This window comes from Branchiostoma lanceolatum, chromosome 10, assembly GCF_035083965.1.
Source record: "Branchiostoma lanceolatum isolate klBraLanc5 chromosome 10, klBraLanc5.hap2, whole genome shotgun sequence".
Taxonomy (NCBI): domain Eukaryota; kingdom Metazoa; phylum Chordata; class Leptocardii; order Amphioxiformes; family Branchiostomatidae; genus Branchiostoma; species Branchiostoma lanceolatum.
This window is the reverse complement of record NC_089731.1, coordinates 4,666,351-4,689,629: the sequence shown is the minus strand read 5'-3', so window position 1 is coordinate 4,689,629 and position 23,279 is coordinate 4,666,351. Positions and strand designations below refer to the sequence as shown.

General features: G+C 42.7%; 2 protein-coding genes across 2 annotated transcripts; one reads left to right on the top strand and one right to left on the bottom strand.

Moving 5' to 3' along the window:
* Nucleotides 1–6,909: 6,909 nt before the first annotated feature.
* Nucleotides 6,910–10,920, top strand: LOC136444050 (low-density lipoprotein receptor-like). Its single transcript, XM_066441506.1, has 6 exons — nucleotides 6,910–7,037; nucleotides 7,599–7,721; nucleotides 8,482–8,607; nucleotides 9,037–9,156; nucleotides 9,448–9,616; nucleotides 10,408–10,920. Exons 1-6 carry the CDS (start codon nucleotides 7,001–7,003, stop codon nucleotides 10,601–10,603), a joined length of 771 nt encoding a protein of 256 aa, XP_066297603.1. The 5' UTR covers nucleotides 6,910–7,000; the 3' UTR covers nucleotides 10,604–10,920.
* Nucleotides 10,921–11,712: 792 nt separating this feature from the next.
* Nucleotides 11,713–22,438, bottom strand: LOC136443877 (polypeptide N-acetylgalactosaminyltransferase 4-like). Its single transcript, XM_066441249.1, has 12 exons — nucleotides 22,109–22,438; nucleotides 21,345–21,559; nucleotides 20,637–20,803; nucleotides 20,083–20,206; nucleotides 19,483–19,636; nucleotides 16,815–16,921; nucleotides 15,839–15,956; nucleotides 15,117–15,299; nucleotides 14,411–14,542; nucleotides 13,777–13,872; nucleotides 13,095–13,250; nucleotides 11,713–12,587 (listed from the first exon to the last, which is right to left on the bottom strand). Exons 1-12 carry the CDS (start codon nucleotides 22,436–22,438, stop codon nucleotides 12,453–12,455), a joined length of 1,917 nt encoding a protein of 638 aa, XP_066297346.1. The 3' UTR covers nucleotides 11,713–12,452.
* Between the last annotated feature and the right edge of the window lie 841 nt (nucleotides 22,439–23,279).

Below are 23,279 nucleotides of genomic sequence, written 5' to 3'. Positions count from 1 at the left end.
TATTAAATTCAACTTTATTCACAAACCAATCAAGATCAAAATTAAATTGCAAAATTAAATCACAACGTCATAACACTCAAAAATACTACTTGAAAAACAAACAAAACTTAACTAGCTATGACAATTAGGTAACTGAATTGAAAATATGGTATCATTACATACAAAACAAGAGTTCTACGACCTCATACCTTCGCCAAATGATTTTGACCTTTAGGACTGACGTATTAGGAGTGTTTTTCATCAATCAAAAATCATACCAGTTGATCCTCCTCACCCAAATAACATAAGTTGTCCAAACCTCCTTGTTATGATTATGAGCTTAACAAAGAAGGTTATGCTAACATTTTTCATCAATAATGCAAATAAGCTCCTTATTAGCATAATTTGATTCAATGGTGTTCACATTCACACAACTTCTAAATGCAACAAGTATGAAATTGCCGTTATTTACTAGTATGGAATGATAGTAGTTTCTCATGAATTATGCAAATTAGGCCTACATTTGCATAATTTCTATCTATTGACATTCCTCTCTTCCTCAGTTACAAATGTCACATATTTGAATAGTCATATCATGGAACACAGCAGGTTTTTAAAATTGCCTCATTAATTATAATCTGATTTGCATAATTATCATCCAATCATACAAAGCATCACATAAGCTATCTACATACCAAAAATCATGACCATCCATCAAGCCCATCTCGAGTTATATTATTTTCTCATTAATTATGTAAATGAGGTTCTCATTTGCATAGCTGATATCTATTAATATTTCTCTCTTCCTCAGTTACATATGTCACATGTTTGCGAGTCCTATCATGGAAATTGATGAATGTATAAACTTTCCTCATTAATTATGCAAATTAGTTACTGATTTGCATAATAAGTATCCAATCATGTATATCATCGCTCAAGCTATGTACATGCAAAAAATCATGACCTTCCATCAAGCCCTTCTTGAGTTATTCCCTTTCAAAGTCTGAAGCAAAACCTGCCCCTGCAGTTCCAAAAAAGTTGCTAGGGGGCCCAAACCTATACCACTTACTCTCTGCCCAACGAGCTATCTACCACTCAAAAATCAGTTCCATAGCATGTCCACAACACGAGATATCATAACAGGAAGTTCCGCTGCAGTACCGTAACAAGCCGATAGGGGGCCCAAAATCTAATCATTTTCAGGTTTCATCGAGACCTACCAACATACCAAGACAATCCCTCCAAGAATTCTCGACTTATCGTGTTCACTAACAGACACACAGACATGCTCGGTATTCCCATGCTGTGGCACTGCATTAATGACTGTTCTTACTCATATAAGGCCGTGTATATCCAACTTTGGTCAAAATTTGTATGTTTCAGTCTTTTAATTGGTGTAAGGAGATATCTTTGTGGTTTGGTTTCACATGCTCCGAGTGGACTCTTCCAGGCTGGGAGTAGGTCAAAGTTGACGATTGTTTTCGTCTGTCAGCTGTTACGAGAGAACGAGCTGGTCAACTGTCTATTTTCTTTGCATGATTCTAAAGTAGACAGATGTGGCTTTCTGGTGCATAAGAATTTGGGGGGCTTGCAATTAAGGTGAATCCTTTTCTGAGCCCTTGTTTTAGTGCTTTAAAGCATTACTGCCTATATGGGCAAGTCTATCTCTTGTATCTGCCCTACAGCTGGCTGATAGCCAATTTGTCCCTGGCAGTAACTGACGTTTCCTGCCTGCCTCATGACCAACTTTGCACCCATTTACCCGTGTCAATATCCCCTGAAACAATACAGCCCACACGTCGCAACCAGAAAGCATAGTATGAGCATACAATCTAACACATTTTTACACTTTTCTCGTTAATTATGCAAAACACTTCGCCCAAAATCTAATCATCTTGAGATTTCCCACATACACACCGACACACCAAATACGACAACAAACCATCCAGGCGTTCTCGACTTATTCTGTTCACTAACAGACACACAGACAAGCATCATCGAATAACCTACTCGACGAAACCATTCGTCGCGAAGGTAATAATACTTAAAATAGTAAATAAAAAATAACATCATGATGGTTCTCATACCTTTGCCACTGATGTGCACCTTTACAACTGACGCATTCTAAAGCTTCCTCGTTGATTATGCAAATAAGGTCCTCATTTTCGTACGTTCTTGATGTCCGTTAACGGTCATCTCTACCCAAATTGTCGTTATTGAACTGTGGGTCAAGCTCGACGGGGTATTTTGTCTTGATCTTGTTCGATGAAATAACAGAATAAACCGATTCATTGATTAATCTAGGCGATTTTGTTGATATCATTCAGGTGTACCTGACCCGACCAGAAGCAGGCGGCAACTTGGTAGATTTCCGGTTTGCCGACATGGAACACAAGGTGACGGAATACTATCAACCAATCACAGCAGAGACTCGGGCCCTTGTCAACCACGTCATATCCGGTTACGTCAGGCCCGCTGCCCGAGTTGAGAACGTCGTGAATGCTTTTTATAAATCCTTCATGGCGGACACTGTCAACATAGGTCAGTCTGGCTTATATCACTGTTCATGTTGGTATACAACACGTACAAGTAAAACTAGAAATATCATCTATGTTTCAAAGATACATGTATATCCTCATTTATGGGCGAAACCACCCTCATTTAAGCAATAGCTTTTCGAAAAAAGCTGAAAGATAGGTTGGCGATGTACATAAAATGTCTTATAATGCTAGTAAAACGTTGAAAATCAAACTCAGTTCTTATATTCAGTTTGATGGTGAATGTGAAACAACAGCAAAGTTCCAAAATACTTTCTACATTACTCATCTTAAACTAGACTTTTTAAAACAAAGTGACAACATTTGAAGTGCACAACGCTCCCCGGTTCCCCCTAATATCAACAGAAAATTAATGTTGCGCAAAAGAATTACACCTGACTTTCAACACAAGAAATAGACTCCACATTTTGTACTATTATTCCTCTGGTCTCAAGATACGATACCTTCCGCAAGTATGACGTTACCAAAGGGTCAAAGGTGGTTGGAAGCTGGTACCGGTCCCTGTCTCCGTACAAGTGACGTGAGGGGTTGCAAATTGCAAGTCTATTTTCAGGAGAGGTTGAAGCCTTAAGGACCCTTATGCTAAATATAGGAGAGAAATGCTGTCGATTCTACATGTTCTATGGGACAAAATGCATAATCTCAAAGCAGATATGGACAGGCTAAATCTTTACGTTTTCCTAAACGGGAAGAAAGGAAAACGTACCAATTCAGCCTACCTCAACATCTGCTTGGAGATTATATCTCACATAGCGATTACACGTGAATGTCTTATGATTTCACCTACAGGTGTCCATGTGAGGCTGAAAGGAGACCACATCCAAGAGATGAGCGAACTGTTCGGGCAGAAAACTCCGGACGTCCAGGATTTCATTCGAGTCGTCCGACTGCTCATCACAAACGACGGCGCCGCAGCAGCGAACGCCGGGAAAGAGATCCGCATATTTTTGGCTTGTGACATCGACGAGGTTTTGGTGGTCTTCAAGGCGGAGTTCGGAGAAAGAAAAGTCTTAAACATCGAGGCCGCTAGGGGAGATGATTTTACGTACCGACGAATGGACACAGACCCCAACTCCGCGCGTTCGTTAGGTGACGAGGTGTTCACTGACATATTACTACTGTCTAAGTGCGACTATTTCGTGCATGACGAGTCCAGCGTGGCAGCCCTGGCGTACTACTTCAACCCGAACGCAAAAGCTTACTTTGTCAGCGGAGACGCCGCGGACCGAAGACGGCTGAACGCGAAGCCTCGGTTTGATGCCGAAGAACTCTTACGTCAGGCCAGGGATGCGAGCATTAGCCGGGACCTTTCCGACGGGCTTTCGATCCATTTCTGGAAACAGTGGCAGTTACTAGCGGTATTTTCCCATTCAGTTTCAGACGCAGAAATCTTACCTGAGGTTCAATGTTTCTACAAGAACGTGGGATGGAGCAAGTGTAGCGCGGAGTTTGCAAGGCTTCGGCTTGACAGTAAAAGAAGCCTAAGGGATCTGATTAACACCCCGTAAAGAGCAGCAGTACAGAAGGCCGGCGCCCTTCGAAATCTATGGTGGGTTCGGGTGCCGACACTCCCACCACCAGCAACTTCAGTAACAAGGATAGAGGCACTATCGGTACCAATGAGGCAACTTCAGTACCAAGGACAGAGCCAATTTAAGTACTAAGGACACATTTTCAGTACCAAGGACAGAGGTAACTTCAGTACCAAGAACAGAGACGACCTTAGTACCTAGCACAGAGACAACTTCAGTACCAAGGACAGAGACTACTTTAGTACCAAGGGCAGAGATACTTTAGTTCCAAGGACAGAGCTAACTTCAGTACCAAGGACAGGGACAACTTCAGTACCAAGGACAGAGACTACTTTAGTACCAAGGGCAGAGATACTTTAGTTCCAAGGACAGAGCTAACTTCAGTACCAAGGACAGGGACAACTTCAGTACCAAGGACAGAGGTAACTTCAGTACCAAGAACAGAGACGAATTTAGTACCTAGCACAGAGACAACTGAAACTAAACAGTTAGGCACAATGGCAATCGATTGAGTTTAAGTGCAGCGTTAAATGAAGTTTATTTTGTTTTGTGAAGTGCTAGGTTTGATTTGAAACAAAGTGTTTGATTGCATCATGTGAGATTATAGTAAGATAACTGAATTTCTACAGTTCTGAAGTGATATTTGTCGTAAACCAAGATGGTTCATATATAAGAGTTCATATAATGTGCTTCAATGAACTTAAGTATAAAAAAACAAACGTATTAATAGATATTATTTCCGGATTGTCGAAATCTAAAAGGAAAATGTAATTTACGTGTACCGTGTCAAAGATACGCAACCCGGCGGAATAATTTTAATGGGGATTACTTCTGTTGGAATTAGGATGGGGTTTTCTGGACCGAAGAATCTGTCGATGTTGTACCGAAAATACTGTAAAAGATGAAGTGCACTTCATTATTGACTGTACTATGTATGCTAAGTGATGATATTAGTATCATATTTAGTCATGTAGCCATGGAAAGTTCAGTCCCTCACTTTGGACAGACGACATACATGTAGATGTATAATATAACATCTACTAACATAATTCCACCAAGGTACCTACTTCCGCCACCCTGAAAAGATACATCCAAACAGATCTGAGTCCCCCAGCGTCCCCCAGTATAATGCACTCCTGTATATCTAAAAATGTCTAGACGTTAGAAACTTCTCCAATAATTGTAAAATCCCATTGTCATCCCATACTACTACACCATGTCGTATAAGATAGACTAGTACACCATATTGTGTAAGATAGACGGATTAGCCTAATAGAATGTTATCTATGTACCAGTGAATGCCATACTTTGTACCTTGTACAATTGTTGTGCAATAAAGTTATAGTTATCTAAAATGAATATAACTGTAGGGGTGCTGCATTAGAGACCTCTCAAAGCCGGCGAGTTTATGTAACCCGGCGGAATAATGTTAATATGGGTTGCTTCTCAGGGAATGAGGATGTGGTCATCTAGAGCAAAGAATCCGTCGATGTGGACCGAGGATACTGTACAAGATGAAGTGCACTATATCGTAGAGGCTACGACGACCATGAACTTTGATACAAGACTAGAGGGGTCGCCGTCCGCTCGACTACAACACGGTACACACAAACCTGTCATGGGTCAAATGTGACCAGGTCTTACTATGACCAGGACAAGGCCCGTATAAACATTGAATTGAACGGCTGTCCGAGTTGTGACCATGAAAGTATATAGTGTACACTGTTCGGCCGAGGCCGTTTTTCAAGAGTTCAAGGGAGGAGGTCAGGGGTCCTTTTAACATACCATCGGAAAATATAACAAAACAATTTTTACAAAGATAACGTTACAATCAGTATTCCATAATCATATTCGGCATACAAAAATAAGTCGACGATATAACATCATTTCAATATTCGGTAATCATAGTTAGTCCATAGTTACTCGTCGCAAAATATTTTTGAATGTTGCAAAAAGGCTGAAGGCGCCGTTCTCAAGTTTGGTGTCAAAATACTCCATAGAGTTGATAGAGTTATTAGGACTCAAATGACTGTGCATCTCTGTTATATTGTATATGACCCTTACCTCTTCCCTCATGACCTCAATGAAAAGCGGCCTGCGTGCCGATTTGAGCTTATCATGAATAAACAAAGGTTCAAACAAACAAGAGTTGTACCTGAGTAGGAGATAGACCTTCTATATACTTCTCTGCGAAACATTGGTACATACAATGGGTTAGACTCGCTTTGTCGTGTTGTTCTTGTTGCCCTGTCCCTATATGCCTATACCGGTTTCTCCGACACCCACTCACAATTATGCACTCTTGAAAAGACATGTAAATGGCTGCATATATGCTCTAGCCTCCATCAGACCTTCCTTCATCAGGTATGGATCGCAGAATCGGCAGAGACTGGGCATAATTGGTGAAGAAAGTTGGCCTGCAGAAGGTTAACACCCCCCCCCCCCAGCGACGTCTACATATAATACATTGGAAAATATATCAAAGAATGTATAGACGTTAGAAACTCCTCCAATGATTGTAAAATCCCATTGTCATCCCATAATACTACACCATATTGTATAAGTTAGATTGATTAGCCTAATAGAATGTCATCTTATAATGTACCAGTGGATGCCATACTTTGTACCTTGTTCAATTGTTGTGCAATAAAGTTATCATTATTATTATAATATGCTCGCTGTAGAAGTAACAGGTGTGCCCTTGGCCACGACTCTACTCCAGTGGGAGGATGTCTCGTGTCTAAGCAAATGTTTCTAACCTTTCGCTGTGCGTATGATATTTGTTCATTCATCGCTCGCTTCCGTCCCGAACACACATACAGGGACTGAGGCTCCTCCCACATCGAGCCTTGTCTATAAGAGTCTTACTTTACCACCATTTGTCGTCACATTTTTCTTGGCAGTGTCAGCGGTCAGGTAAACCGTATCATTATGCTGTGGATGCTTCTCCTTTTTGTAGGCGCTAGCGGTGAGTCTTTTTTCTACATCCACCAATTTACTTTACAGGTGGTTATAATTCTCTACATCTACATGCTAACAGACATTGATAAAAAGTTTTCCACTTCATTAATGTTCTTATTAGTAGAAGTACAGCTTTGGAAATCCTGCGTCGGTGTAGCTTTGGAAGTCTCTGCAAAGTATTCGAAATGGTTGGGAGAAGGTCTAGAAATGGTTTGAAGAAGGCCTGAAAATGGTTTTGGAAAGCTTGGTATTAAATGGTTTGGGGAAACTTTCTCGCCGTGACGCTTCGCGTTGTCATATGCTAAGGTCACAATTCCCAACGCGGGTTCCGGCCGGGCAGTCTGCGTGAACGACAAGTATAAAAGACAACAAAACACAGAATAGTTGCAAAACTTTATCATGAGCACCATTTGTATATATATTTGATATGAATTGTTTCATTTTTATTCACGCAAATAGCCCGGGCGGGCCCCGGTTTGGAAATGTGACCTTAGCATGAGCCAGGGGTGTTACCAACCTGATGGAGCCATTCGTGACTCTTTCTATGCGTTTGCTCCTGGTATTGTAGCGCAGTGCGGACCGCAGCAATTCCAGTGTGATGACGGAGCGTGCTTTCCCGCCAGTTATGAGTGTGACGACGAGGCGGACTGCTCACAAGGGGAGGATGAGGCAACCGCCAACTGCCCCGATGGTAAGTAATGCTTTGGTTCCATTTCCAATCCGGGGCCCGGCCGGGCAGCTTGTTGAAACGAAAAATACTGATATAAAAGGCAACAGAAGACACAAAACGTTAAAAATTACATGTACTCCTAACCATATATTGCGTATTATCTTGATACGGAAAGGTGCGTTTATCCGAGGTGCAATTAAGTGGCTTCGTCTGTATTATTATCATTTTTTTTTTCGCAAACATCCCGGCCGGGCCCCGGATTGGAAATGGGACCGACGCATTAGTTATGCTAGGGTTACATTTCCAAACCGGGACCCGGCTGGGCTTTTTGCGAAAACGAAAAATAAAGGTGCATAATCAAGACATATAGCGTTACACAAATTATGCTCAGGACTTTCGTTTTCAAATCACTGTTCGCTGAATTTGAAATCATTGTCGTCATTTTCTGGTAGAAAGCACTGTTTTGATTATACATTTTCCGTTTCGAGATCAAATTCCGTGGATCTAGAGGGCGGAGTTTCAAACCACGTTCGGGCCACAGAGTCAATGGGCTGTATTAGTCATTTCGGATGGTGGCGTAAAGTCGTTAAACCCGCACGCGTATCGGGAAGAGTAGGAGAGACCCGGTGTGCATGGTTAAAAACGCGAGCCGAAGCGAAGCCGCCCTGCAGCGATATACTAGCTACTTGAAAAGCACCATGTCTCACCTAAGTTGAGGATGACTACTTTACCTTTACATTTTTACCAGCCATCCCTAACGTTACATGTATACATGTTCCAGGCCCAATCTGTAGTGCCGGGGACTTCACCTGTGCTCACGGTAACACGTGCGTGCCGGACTCCTGGATCTGTGACGGTGATAACGACTGTGGAGACAGTAGCGACGAGCAGAATTGTAACGCGATAGGTATGTTTTTCCAAGAAGAAAGATCACAATGCCAAGTGCGCATGCGCAAGGTTAAAGGGGAAGGCCCCTGACGTGTTAACAGTTCTTACCTATGTCCAGATGTATATGGCCTCCGTTGTTCGGTTTGCATGATAATGTCTAGACTTGTTTTGTTCCTGCCTCAGCGGCCTTCACCTTTGACCTCGTCATGCGCAGTTGGATCCGTGAATGGGCCTATTGAATTAAATGTCCCAAGATAAACGGATATGCGTAATGCGTTCATACTATTGTTTTGTATCGTTGTTTTTCTTTACCACAGGAAGGGTAGCTTCTTCAAAGCTAAAGGTAAATCGCAATAAAATAAAAATCTATAGCTGATCCGGGTGGCCTCTACATGTAATACCGAAGACATTGTAAATTTACTACAATGTATCTATCCCCGTAATCCAGGCGTCTGCCGTGACGATCAGTTCATGTGTGCTGACGGCAGCGGCTGCCTCCGGCCCAGCTGGGTGTGCGACGCGGAGGACGACTGCGCCGACGGAAGTGACGAACAGGGGGCGCACTGCCGTAAGTCACATTTACCGTGGCCGGCAGGTGCAAAGCGTGAAAAAACGACGTTTGCTGCGCGACACACCGACTTTTGCGATGTGCGGTGTGTCGCACAGCAAAAGTCGGCGTTTCGCGCGCGCGGCGAAAGTCGGTGTGTCGCGTAGCGAACGTCCGAACGCACGATCTATTCGAGTACGTCACTTCGAACATGATAGAACATAATTCGAAATCTAAAAGAGTTTGGAAATTTTGTGCCCATATTTGACCATTGTAAAGGTATATAAAGTAAATGCATTATCTGCTCTTCAGCGCCCAAGGTGGATTGTGCCAGCGAGAACCTCCAGCAGGATTCCGGCCGGATCGACGTGCTGCACTACACCAACGACCAGGACTGCACCTGGACCGTCACTGTCACCGCCGGCAAGTTCGTCCACCTGGTCTTCACCGTGTTCGACATCGAACTGGACGATGCGTGCAGGCGAGTGTTCATTCGTTAAAGCACTAAAATCACACATTACCGACCATATGGCCTCTCGACATTCTCCAGACCATGGTTGGGAGTTAAGCCCCTGTCAAACATAGTCAGCCATGACCTTCCGACCTTCTCCATCAGTTGATCATCTTCTCAAGAAATGGAGGGCCAAAATCTAATCATATCCAGGTTTTATCAAGACCTACCTACAAACTAAATATCAAGACGATCCATCCATAGATTCTTGAGTTATGCTGTTCATCCGCACACATACATACAGACACACACACAAGCGCTATCAAAAACATAATCTTCTTGGCGAAGGTAATAAGAGGTGGTACCACAACGTTCCTTCTCCTATATGCTGGTGCCCAAAATGTCGTGTCAGATACTGCTTCGTTGTTTCTGTGCTTCTGTAACATATTAATTGTTTCCAAAAAGAGCGAAGAAATAATTATGTGTTTAACGTTAAATTAAGAATAGTCCATAGTCTTGTTTGTTCTCTACTTTATGTCATGTTAGAAAGTGTCATTTCTTTTTAGTTTCTCATGTTTTACAATTTGTTTCCTCTAGACCACGTGTGATCATCTCTGCATTTAGCCTAATCTCCAAGCAGATCCAACGGTTGCAAAGACAAAGGAAGTTTTTATTACAACCGAATAAAAAATTTCCTCTTCCAGTTGGATACGGTCTTTGCAACCGTTGGATCTGCTTGGAGATTACATTTAGTCCATCTGGGCAGGAATATGCAATAAAGACTATTATTATTATCAATTACTGTTTTATCGAACTACCAGGTTCGACTCCGTGTCTGTTTATGACGGCCCCAGCACGAGCGCTCCTCAGCTGCTGAAGGGATGCGGCGACAGGATCCCGGCTCCCATCACCTCCTCCTCCAACACCATGACTATCCGCTTCGTGACGGACGAGGATGTTGTGCGGATGGGCTTCTCTGCTTCCTACTCTGCCGTCGACCATCAGCACTCGAAGTAACAAGCAGAGTCGGACACCAACCTCTGTGAAGTAATCATGTTAATACAGTGCTAAACTTTCTTCCAACACTAAGGTATTCACGGATCGAATTTTCGACGACCACTGTCGCCTTCTTCTTCTTCTTATCATGAAGAAGGCGACAGTTTTCGTCGAAAATTCAATTCGTGAATACCTTAGTGTTGGAAGAAAGTTTAGCACTGTATTATGATTACTACCAACACAGATGAGCTTCCATGATAAGTAACCATGGTGTTTGCGTTGTGGGCTAAGGTGTTTGGTATCCTCTTTACCAGGAATTAAAATCTCTTCAAAACCTGTTTCCGTGTATGTCCTTATGTGAAGGTAGTTGTTTATCATTATGACACTAGGCAGTGACAACGGCAGAGTAGCAAGCCGGAGGCTAACCTTTGCATGGAAAGTAGCTGGGAAGTCCAAGCTTATACAATACAGGCCGTCATTAGGCAAACGACAGCTGATTTAATGGGCTGCACCACATTACCTTTAAGATGGCGATGTCGATCTATAATTTTCCAAAACTTTTAACACTGCTACAGTGCCCCAAATTAACATGTTTCATCGGGACCTCAATAACCACCCACACATGCTGAAATTCAAACAATTTCATCGAAAGGATTTTGAGTTATAGACAAAAACAGTGCCCCTTTCGGAGGTTACTGACCTCCTTCCCAGAGGTAATGATCTCGCAAACCCTTCATAACATCTAGTGTAACCCCATAGGTAACAGTAACATTGTTACGCGACAGAAACCATAACCTGCTTGATCAGCTAATATTTCAATTCTAATGGTTGAAAAAACAACAAGCAAGGTATCGACTTTGCAACGTATCGGTAGTCCATCTGTTGCCTTCCTCAGGGCAATCGAACCGGTCAATATTACATTGAGGAAGGGAGCGCCAGGAGTAGCGCCCCTGCCCTTTGAGGAGCTAAAGCCGAAAAGCCCAAAACACAACAACAAACACAGCGACCACCCCCTCCATAAGTACCCGTACCCCCAAACCGTTCCAGAGCCTTCAACTGAATAAAATAACACTTTATTTCTCGACCGAGTGGGTCAATAGCTTTCATTCAGGTACGCTAAGTGATTGTATTCACGGCGGATTCAACTAGAATAGAATCTAATCTGTGGAATGTGTAGCACAATGTGGTATGTATAATCATACATTCCGTACGTCTAATGATATAAAGATGTTTTTGATCAAATTCGGAATATGTCACAATCAAAATTAGTTTATTGCCTGTTACACTCGAAAGACGTATACATGCAGGTATAATATCTACGTAAAACTATCATGATGTTAAGTGCCTTTGAGCCTAAAAAGTCTAAAACCATGTCTTAAGCTTAAGCTTCATTGGTAAACACAGAAAACATCAGTACAATAGCATCTTCAAACTTATTTCTAAATATGTACTCTTGATCGATCCTTTTATAGTTAAAAAAACACTTTAAGTCTACGTTAAACTTTAAGTCTACAGTAGGATACTATAGATCTACGCTATAATACTTTAATTCTACGTTGAACAGGAAACTATAAATCTACGTTATGATACTTTAAGTCGACGACTACGTTATAACACTTAAAGTCTACGTTGATCTTTAAGTCTACGTTAGGATACTTTAAGTCTACGTCATAATAAATTATATCGTCGACTACGTTATAATACTTTAAGCCTACTTATAACTATACTTTAAGGATACTATAAGTCTACGGTATAATACTTTAAGTCGACGACTACGTTATATTACTCTAAGTCTACGTTGAACTGTGCGTCTATTTTAGGATACTATAAATCTTAGAAGACTTTAAGTCGAAGACTATGTTAAGATTCTCTAAGTCTGCGTTGATTCTAGATTCTGTAGTAACCATCTCTGCCTGTCCACATCCTCGCACGGCGCCATGTGCAGACCAGCCGCGGTCCCTTCCAGACACTGGTCAGTCAGCGGATGATACAGTACGGTGGTGTTCTATTAGGTAATGAAAAAAATATAAATCATAGAAACATTGAAAATAAGATAAAAATGATAGAATAGAAAATGATAGAATAGAAAAATACAGTCTTAAAAATCAAAGCAAAAGATAAACACAGTCACGTTAAAAAAAACGTTTAACCTTAAACGACAGCAAAACACACTCAAAACATTCGTTTGCCTTTGCTTATGAGCAAGCTGTCAAATGTTAGGTCGCTTAGCGGTCGCAGCCTCTAGACTATAGAGGAAGGGGGTGTTGCATGCAAACAATAATCATTGGAGATAGGAACTCAGTAAAAAGAGAGAGGACTGACAACAGAGATTCGCTTCCGAACTCAGACCTGTCAAGCGAACAAAACATTGCCGACAAAAACACTGTGATATAGGTAGTGACATCTCATCATAAACACATAATGATGCCTTCATACACTTCATATCTAACACATTTTGTTACTATCTATCATGAACGTGAAGTTCAAATGCAGAAATCAGTGTAAACATTACCCGTAGGGCCCATCTCTGTTGCTTGGAGGGTTGGTCGAAGGCGAACCTGTGTGCACATCGCTTGGTGATGATGTCGGTGGAAGATGCATCCGTCTGAAGACACAGTTTCCCCTCCAAACCGAAACGCACCTCTCCAGCCCTGGTAAACTCCCAGTACTGAAATGAAATAGATACAATAGCACAAAGTGTATGTCATTGCTTGCCCTCTAACACAGGCCCTCTCTACTATGTATATACAACAACAATCCTTATTGACACAACAAAAGTACAGCGACTTTCGTAAGGTTTTCTACAACTATACATGCAAACAACAAACAATGGGATACATAATGATCAACCTCCGCACAATTATATGAATAATTCAACATGTCGAGTTTGACCTATCACTTACAATACTAGTTTTAAGATCTAATCATTCTTTGATATATTTACCTATATAGACCACGGCGGTGAGATCTCGAGGCGTGGCTCTCTTCAAATCCGAGAGGACGCCCCTGACCAAAGCTAAGTACTCATTTTCATACACTTGAGTCAACTAAGAAAATGTTAACCTTTCCTAATGACACATCAATGAGACCTATCAGAGATTAGAACCCATGACCTTTAGATTCCAGGTCTACAGCCCTAAATGTAACCACTGTGGCACAATAGATCTTATAAAACTTTGGAACTTGGTATTTACCTGGTTCCCTCTTTGCCCGTGACAGTCAAACAGCCCGGATAGTTTCTTCCCGGCTGAAACGGCATCTAGACACTTGCCCGTCCCCTTATTCTGGATCTGTGGGAGTGCGCGATTCTCAAGTCAATGTAATTTTAGTTTTTTTTCATGGGGGGGGGGGGGATCTGTGTATCAGGGTAGAGAATTCAATCGCTGATTCTGCAGATAGAGATCGCGATCGGAGTCTCTGCCTATCAGGATGCTAGTAATGTGTTAGGGTGATCTGCCTATTATGAATTCTGAGTTTTAAGTCAATCCATTGATCTAAAGTGACATGAACCGAAGTTGAAAAGTTTTTACTGTCTTTTGAGTGAATGTTTGCATGCACAGAAAGATCTACAGACTCCGATCGCGATAGAAGAAATCGGGCAGAATTCACGATTGTGCCAGACTGCAATCTCTACCTTGACATAGGTATCTTGCTATGCCGACGAATACCAATCATAAAGCCAATTACAAAATTAGGCAATAAAGCTCTATATCAAAGATTTTACTAAATCAACTGTTTGAATAGATAACACATGTACAGTGCAATAATGGCTATGGTCTAAAGTAATATGATGGCATCAAAAAGTAATTAACTTTCTAGCAGACGTACCTGTCCATACGCGACCGGCCGCACATCAGGCACGTACAGGTTCGGGTACACGTTCTGCAGGTACCAGCGGAAGTCATGACAGTGCAGCGCCCTGCGGAGGACTTTCCGCCGGGTTACATCTCCTGCATCAACCTGGTGGGGGGGTTGGAAATAAAGGGTAGCCAGTATATAGCTGCGAGTGGGAGTGCATTTGTGTGTATATATGTGTTTCTGTGTATGTGTGTCACGGTCTGTGCTTGTTTGCGTGCGTGTGTGTGTGTGTATGTGTGTGTGTGTGTGTATATATATATGTGTTTCTGTGTATGTGTGTCACGGTCTGTGCTTGTTTACGTGCGTGTGTGTATGTCTATGTGTTTGCGTGTGTTTGTGTATGTGTGTGTGTGTGTGTGTGTGTGTGTGTGTGTGTGTGTGTGTAGGCGCATGAGTGTTTGTGTGTCTGTGTAAATGTGTGTTTGTCACGGTGCTTGTGTATGTGTGTGTGTGTGTGTATGTGTATGTGTGCGAGTAAATTGTCTGAAAAGTGGTTGAAAAAAAACAAATGTTTAATTTCACACACATTTATAGTTGTAAAGGAAAACAGCCTCCCCGAATTCTAAACATGACTTGAGTACCTGTACCACCATAAAATTTGCCACACTTCATTGAGCTACTAGACTTTTCTTTCCGTACAAAATACAGTAAAAACAATGTACTAAATGTACTGAACCTCCTTGTAGTTTGGGTGCCTCCGGTAGATGACGTTCCTGAATTCGTCCATCCAGACCTCCGCCATTCTCTTGTTGTTTTTCACCCACTTGTCGACAGGGGCTCCGTACGGTGACGTCACTCTGAACACGTGACCCACATGAGAACATGGCACCAACTCGATAGTACCACCGCACTGCCAGATCTAGAAGTAAGCTTTGTCAGTAGTAGTTGTCTATCTATCTATCTATTTAATTTTTTTGCTAAAATGCTAAGTGTCGATACATCACATCTACAAAAGCTGAGGAAACTGCTATAAGAAGTGAACTACAGGAATACAGTAGTAACCTATCTAAACGAAACATTGACGTACCTTATTTAGTATCCTATCAAGATCAATATGAAGAAGATCACATAGAATTTTGTTTATATATTTCCATCCATCTCATATATCTCCACATTCTGAGATATAGTCAAGGTAAGATGTTTTTAATGCACATTGGCATCAATGCGAACTGTTTGCTCTGTTGTGAACATAGAATCGGAATTAAGGTCAATCCACAATCAAGATTTAAGTATGTTACCACCATAAGCAAAGCATTAGAAAATTTAGAAATAAAAAAATAGCTAGCTACAAGGCCATCTACAAGTTTACTCTTGTTTTCCTAATGACATGTCGTGACAAGATCTTATGCTAAACAAGATGGGCAAAGCAAATTTAATTTTTTTTTCACGCCACGCTACCCGGAAGGACATTTCGATGTTCTCTCCTCCCCAGATCTCCATCCCGTCGTCGTACCCGCCCAGATATTCAAAGTACTTCTTGTGGATGGAGAAGACTCCGCCCGCCATGGTAGGTGACCTGAGAATATACATTTGCAACAAGTAAGAAACAGAAACAACGATGTACTACTACAGTTAATAAGTTTAGGGAGACTGATAATGTCAACTGTAAGAGAAATTATAGAAACAAGATTGGCAATGGAAAAACAGACATTGCCATGGCAACGGTCACAGTGTTCTTGTGGGTGATGTGTTAATGTAATATGTCTATGGCACTGTAAATTGGTGTTGTTCATACTGGATTTCCAAACAAGATGTCTATGGTAGCATGTATTCTTTTATTGTGGTTTGTGTGTTCGTGTGAGTGTGCCCGTCTGTCTGTCTGTCAGGAATTTCCAACACTAGCAACAGGTTGGAATGTAACTTCCTGCCGTGGACTTTGCCCCAAAGGGTTGGAATGTAACCTCCTGCTTTGGACTTTGACCCCAGCTGCCTGGATGACCTACTTTGACAACATGCCAGTGTAGTACCCAGGGGGCCTAGATGACCTACATACCAATGGAATACCAGAAGGGGCATGGATGACCCACGTTCCACCATTCCAATACCTGAGGTCATGGGGGCTAACATCCAAACATACCAGAGAATACAAATGCCTGTGGACAAATTCCTATGCAATTTCTAGAATTCTTGCAAACTGCACACAATACTATATAATACCATTAGGCTCGCCCCTAAGGCGTCGCCAAAAAAGGTAGGTATTAGTAAGATAAAACGTATAAAGAAAACGACGAGATGGGAATCAAAATTGGAGACGCCAAAGAAGTGTAAATTTGATTCTTTTTATCTATATCAAGACAAATGCAAAAGGTAGAATTGTCTCTACTGACGAGGATGATGATAAAAACGCGGGAAATATGATGATGACGTCACTGACCTGATAGGGTCTATGATTGACTTCCTCTCTCGGAGCTCCTTCTGCGGAACTGTGTACCAATTGAACCTCAGGTCCTCCAGATCCACCCCGCCCACAGACAACACGCCCTGCGGGATGGCAAGCGAACAAGTAAAGGAAAGGAAAGTGATCTCGAGCCAGTTTAGCTCGAACCAGTTTAGCTGAACCTCGAACCAGTTTAGCTCAAATGAACTTAATGAACATGTGAGCTAATCTTCCACTGGTCGTGACAGAGAAGACAGACGCTATACATGTTATGTTTTGTACGAGCTTCAAGAAAGGACGGCTGACTCGGTCGAGTGTAGGATGTAGACTGAGTTTAATCATAACCATGTGTTAGTATCAGGTAGCCGGGTTAGGGGTTACATCAGGGGACTGTACATTATATATTGATGTGTGGTACATCACTTCACAACATTCCTCCCCTACTAGATTTTAAAGTCCATCTTTGTTCAGTGTCCTTAAGTCCGATGATCGTGGTTCAGCTTGCTTCTTACGTAAATACGTTGTCTCAAAAGTTAGTATAAATTAGTGAGGTGTTAGACATCCCTTTTTTTTTTGTTGCTTATGCATGCAAGACTAATAATATTGTTCCAGTTCGTTCAGTCCGTTTTCCATGCAATCATTAACGCGTGTGTTACAGATTCAGTCTTTCGGGTGGTTTGACGGTTCTCCCCGATCTGGTCACGTAATCGCTGGTCGTCTTAGTTGTCAGGTGCTGCTCTGGACGTTGTTCCGCGGGATCTTCCGTTTTGTTGTCTTCAGGGATGGGTGCTTCCGTTTTGTTGTCTTCAGGGATGGATGCTGGTATCTTCTTGAACATTGTTGAGTGTCGCGTTGTCTCTTTTCCATCTCTGTTTGCGGTGATCAGTGTTCCTTTCTTGTTGGTGATGAGGTATGGTTGGTGGTCGTAGGCAGCTGTCGGAGTGTTTTGTCTCGGTTGTCGGACTAACACTGTGTCTCCTACGCGCAAGTTGTTTGGTCTTGCTTTTCTCTTTCGATCGGTGTATTCTTTTATCTTTCTCTTCGTTGCGTTGTCCTTGCGGATTGCTTCTTTGTTAGCCGTGAAGGGTTTTGTGTTGGGCAGCTTGATCTTCATCTCTCTGCTGAATATCAGACTCGCCGGTGGCTTTCCGGTTGATGTGTGTGGCGTCGCCCTGTAGTTACGGAGCATTGCATGAAGCTCCTGTTTCCATGCCTTGCCTTCAATTGCCGCTGTTTTCAGCGTCTTTCCCAAGGTGCGCATGAATCGTTCAGCCTCGCCGTTTGCTTGCGGCCAGTATGGGATGATCCGCCGGTGTTTGAAACCGAGGTGATGGGCGAAGTTTCTCATTTGTTCGCTGTTCCATGGTGGTCCGTTGTCGGTCTTGAGGACCTCGGGTGTGCCGAACATTGCGAAGATTTTGTCGAGTATTGGTATCACCGCGTTTGCTGATGTGGATCGCGTTTGTTCGACGATTGGGTATCGTGTGTGGTCATCTATGACCACGAGGAGGTAGTCTCCGTTGGGCAGCGGGCCTTTGAAGTCCGCACTCAGATGTGTCCACGGTTGTTTGGGCATCTCAGTTGGTTGTAGCGGTGTCGCTGTTTGTACCTTAGTCGTGGCCAGGCATGCAACGCACTTCCCTAGTGTCTCTTCTGTCTTTGTGTCTATGCCTGGAAACCAAACCTTTTCTCGGATCAGGGCCTTCGTCTTGACTATCCCCTGGTGACCTTCATGTGCAATGTCGATCACTTGTTGCTGTAGGTCTGTTGGTACATCCCATCCTCATCGCCATAATGTTATGTTTTGTACGAGCTTCAAGAAAGGACGGCTGATCAGCTGACTCGGTCGAGTGTAGGATGTAGACTGAGTTTAATCATAACCATGTGTTAGTATCAGGTAGCCGGGTTAGGGGTTACATCAGGGGACTGTACATTATATATTGATGTGTGGTACATCACTTCACAACAATACACAGCAGCATTTAAAGGTTCATTGTACCGTGGAAATTCCCCAAGCTCTTTTCGACAAATACGATGAACAGTGGACCACGGTCCCTTGACACTGCGACCTTTTCCGGTATCGTACATGTCGGGTGATCGACACAGCCGGGATCGAACCCGGGACCTCTAGTTCCAGAGGCAAGATCGCTAACCACTGGATTACGCACGCTAAACAAAGTATTGATACACATTCAGGCGTTATCCTTTGTTACTTGAGCACCAAGAAGATGTGACGGCGGAAAGAAGAATGTGTTTCTGGTGGATTCTAGCCTTGGAACCATCCTCCGATGTAACCGCTGGCTTAATCTTAAACGGTAAGGATGGTAACCAGGCGAGGTCAATTCTGTATAGTAAATTTTTGTAGGGGTTCTCAATATGCTCAAAGAGTTACGATCCGTCCTAACATCTCCTTGGAGACGAGCTGAGGCCCACCTTTTTTTATCAATCAAGAAAAGAATATACAGGACACAGAGGTGATGCACTCTATCAAGTAGCTTATATCAAACATCACCTCCAAAAATACAAATTACAGCTAGCGAAAGATTAAGTGATCGAACAGCTACATCAGGACCATCCCAGTCATGCGTTGCATAGGGAATAAAATACGTTTGGTATCGAGTTGCAGCGCAAAGAGGTAGCCGTAGATTGAATTTGTTGCACCCACCTTCACACCGTGGAAGAGGTAGGCGAAGTCGGTGTGCTGGATCATGTCCAGGACGGGCCAGGGCACCACGGTGTGGTTCAGGGCGATCCGCTCCAGTAACGGTTCCAGCCACCCCTCCATGCACTCACAATGGGAGTCCAGAAACGTCAGGACCAACGGTGGAAGTTTTACCAAATTAATACATTCTTGCTATAAGTATTTATGAGCAATTGATATAGAATATTTTGCTGTACAAGTCTAATTCAAGGTACCGAAGAAGATGGCACAGTCTTGAAACTGCGTACCCACGAATACAGGGGGTTGAGTGAGGAAGTGAGAGAGTGAGTGAGTGAGTGAGTGAGTGAGTGAGTGAGTGTGTGTGTGTGTGTGTGTGTGTGTGAGTGAGTGAGTGCGGAAGAAAGATAGGAAGGAATATAGGAAGTTAGGAAGTTAGGAAGGAAGGAAGGAAGGAAGGAAGGAAGGAAGGAAGGAAGGAAGGAAGGAAGGAAGGAAGGAAGGAAGGAAGGAAGGAAGGAAGGAAGGAAGGAAGGAAGGAAGGAAGGAAGGAAGGAAGGAAGGAAGGAAGGAAGGAAGGAAGGAAGGAAGGAATAAAACCTCACCTCTCCCCTGGCATGACTGACCCCCCGAAGCCTGGCCCTGATGAGCCCCTGTCGGGCCGGACTGCGGACCACGCGCACCTCGGGCAGCTTGGACACGTACTCATCCAGGGGGGCCTGGAGGTGGTCTGGGAATAGGGGCGGGTGTCACTTATATAATTGAATGTACTGTACTTATAAACCAGTACAACCTACAGAGACTTTTATCAATAGGCACGGACCTACATCTGTTCAGTTACAATTTGTCTTAACGTCGATTGGGTCAATTTTCTTCGACTATCATATGTTACCTTTCACTATCTGTATGTAATGTAATGTAGCGGGCCATGCTAAATGCACTTTTGCTGTGTAAATTGAGTACGTTTTCGGTATATGTAAAATACAGGTGGAGTCCATTTTTGGTACGCAAGAATGATCTAGCTATTGTTCTCGATTATAGGTATTAGACAGAATACCGTAACAGTCGACTTCACCAAGTCAAGAGATAAAGTTTGAACAAGCAACAGAATGTAGTCACCTGGAATTTCGGAAGAAAAAAAAACAGAGTACGATACTTACCGAAAGTGCTGCAGTCGTCCACCAAGATGACTTCCCGCAGCAGCTCGCTAGGGGTCCTCTCTAAAACGCTGTGCACCGTGCGAAGTAGCGTGGACCACGCCTCGTTGTAGAAGATGATGATGACAGACGCTTGTGGTAGAGGCCGGTAGTACTTCTTTGCTTTGCACCTGTAGATGACAAAGATTTGAAACGAAGAGTTTTAAAGAGTATGATGTAAAGAAGTAAATGTCGTACGGCGTCCATAAAATGATGATGACTGAAGCTTGAGGAAGAGGTCGGTAGTACTTCTTCACTTTGCACCTGTGGATGTCAAAGACTAGGAATAGAGTTTGAATTGTATTCAAGGATTCTGAAACGAACATTACAATGTATCAAAGGTATACATGTATGCTATGCCCTTGTCGATTATAGTGTGAACAAAACCATTGTTTTTGTTTGCTAAGTATGGATTTGCACTGTCAACACTATATTATCGTATATACACCCTCATTAAATCAGGACCTCTATCGCTCCACGTTACACCTTTCGCGAGCGATGTAACGTGGAGCGATAGGGGTCCTGATTTAATGAGGGTGCGTATATATGGCTAGTTTATATTTTCAATCTTTGTGCTAATAACAAGGAATAGGTCAATATAAGAAAGATCATTATGTACATAGAAATGCGATAAAAGAAGTTAAGAAAGAAGAAGAAACAGGAGCCACTGACAGTTCATGTCTGAGGTCCAGCAGACTGCGGTGGACGGAGATCTTGCTGCTGGCCCACTCGTTAAAGGAGTGGTGTTTCAGCCCGGCCTCGTACTGTGCCTTCTCCTCCGGCGTGCCGGGCTGGATGTCTACCCCCTTCCCGCCCTCCCCGGGGGCTCCCGGCTCCGCGGGGGGTGGGTTCAGGTGAGGCGAGGGGTCAATGACCTTCCGGTTGTCCTGGTGAGAGTATCGGAACGTGCGCCGTTATTTTTGAGTGTTTATTATTGGATCTATAACTATATAAGGTCAGTAAATAATAAGAGTATTATAATACACAATGCTAATCATAAAAAACAACAAGGCAAGGGAAATGTAGGCACTTTGTGTGTTTGTCATTTGGTTCATAACAATGTAAAGCCATAACACACAATGCTAATAATCTTCTTTTTATTTAAAGGAAGATTTAGGCACTTTTATCGCGACTTGCTCACATAATTAGGCCTGTGTCTCAACCCATGAATGTACGATCAAAACAACCGGAATATTATTGATTGTTAAGGCAATGAACAACCTTTCCAATGATATACAGTACTGTACAATTCATAAAATACGTTAATAAAGGCCAGACATCCAGCTGATAAGATACGCCAAAAACAATTACTCAGCATCCACTGTCTTTTGTTATTTCGTCAAGTTACGTCAATTCGTAAAGTATTCGCGGAGATATGATTGACCGGAATGAAGTTTGAGAACGTTTTTTTCTTTACTTGTCAAATCGTAATTCACCTTTTCGTCGCTTTCATCGTTTTGTTCCTCTTCGCCTGTCTCTTTCCCATCGTCATCATCACCATCATCATGTCCTCTGTACCTCTGCTCGGCGATCCGGTCGTTTTGTCCATGGTCGCTTTCAAGGCCGAGGTCATCCTTGTCCGGAAGAAAGTCCCCCCATGCGTTTTCACTGTGAATTGCATGGATGGATCGTCCGTCTTCAGACACGATGAGTTGCCACAGGGTGACGCCAACAGACAGCCATATGAGCGACACGACCAGAATTATCTTCAGAACCTCCTTGTTGGTGGTATACGAAGTACGTTCGACCGCGTAATTGGAAGTCATGGCAGGTGTTTCAAAACAGAGATTAGGCGCACCCTTTCGACTTTATAACGAACTGCAGTTTGATTAGTTATGACAGAGTTCTGGTCCTTTCTTACAGGGCTTCTTACAAAATTCTTAAAGAAAATTGACGTGCGTCCTGCAATAGAAAGAGCCAGATCGAAATTCATGTAACGCTAAATCTATATTACATTTTACCTATGCTAACGCAGAAATGGCGTTTTGATCGTACGTGGCACGGCGTCCGGATCTCACTGTTATGAACACAAACATTGTAGGTCCAGATATATCATTGATACCACGCCATAAGACTGGGGTAAATAACCGCCTTGTTCTCATTAAATTTGAAAGACAGCAAAAAATCCGAACGATAAATTTGTACTTCTATCATCTTCAAAATACCATGTACTAAGACTTACACCATCGACGGGGACTCTTCAGTATATGCATCCTTGACTGTGTTTGTAAATATATAGCAATAATATGTTTTATGTAAGTACACTCATCATGCTACGCAGGATAAGTCTTCGTATATCATAGAGGGTAAAACCATTTCTAACACATTGAAAGCCATTCAATGTCTTGATGTTTGCAATTGCATTTTCTATGGCTAACCGCAACCTTCCCCAATCTTACCTTAGACGGCTTGGAGGCTGCACGACCACCTGTTTCGTTCCTTTGGCTTGATCTTGTCTGTAAAACCTGCCATATGTCCTTAGAACCGTTGCAAAATATGTTCGATAAACAGGACGTAAAATAGCAGCCTGTTAGAAACCGTATTGATTATCCAACGGCAAAAGACAACAACATCCGCCAACAAACTCCATCCATACAATGAAAAAAC

Coding starts and splice junctions, on each gene's coding strand:
- LOC136444050 (XM_066441506.1), top strand. CDS start 7,001: ATGCTGTGGATGCTTCTCCTTTTTGTAGGCGCTAGCG. Junction 7,038..7,598: donor CCTTTTTGTAGGCGCTAGCG/GTGAGTCTTTTT, acceptor CTGGTATTGTAG/CGCAGTGCGGACCGCAGCAA. Junction 9,157..9,447: donor CGAACAGGGGGCGCACTGCC/GTAAGTCACATT, acceptor TCTGCTCTTCAG/CGCCCAAGGTGGATTGTGCC.
- LOC136443877 (XM_066441249.1), bottom strand. CDS start 22,438: ATGACTTCCAATTACGCGGTCGAACGTACTTCGTATACCACCAACAAG. Junction 21,560..22,108: donor ACGATGAAAGCGACGAAAAG/GTGAATTACGAT, acceptor TACTCTCACCAG/GACAACCGGAAGGTCATTGA. Junction 15,300..15,838: donor ACATCGAAATGTCCTTCCGG/GTAGCGTGGCGT, acceptor GCTTACTTCTAG/ATCTGGCAGTGCGGTGGTAC.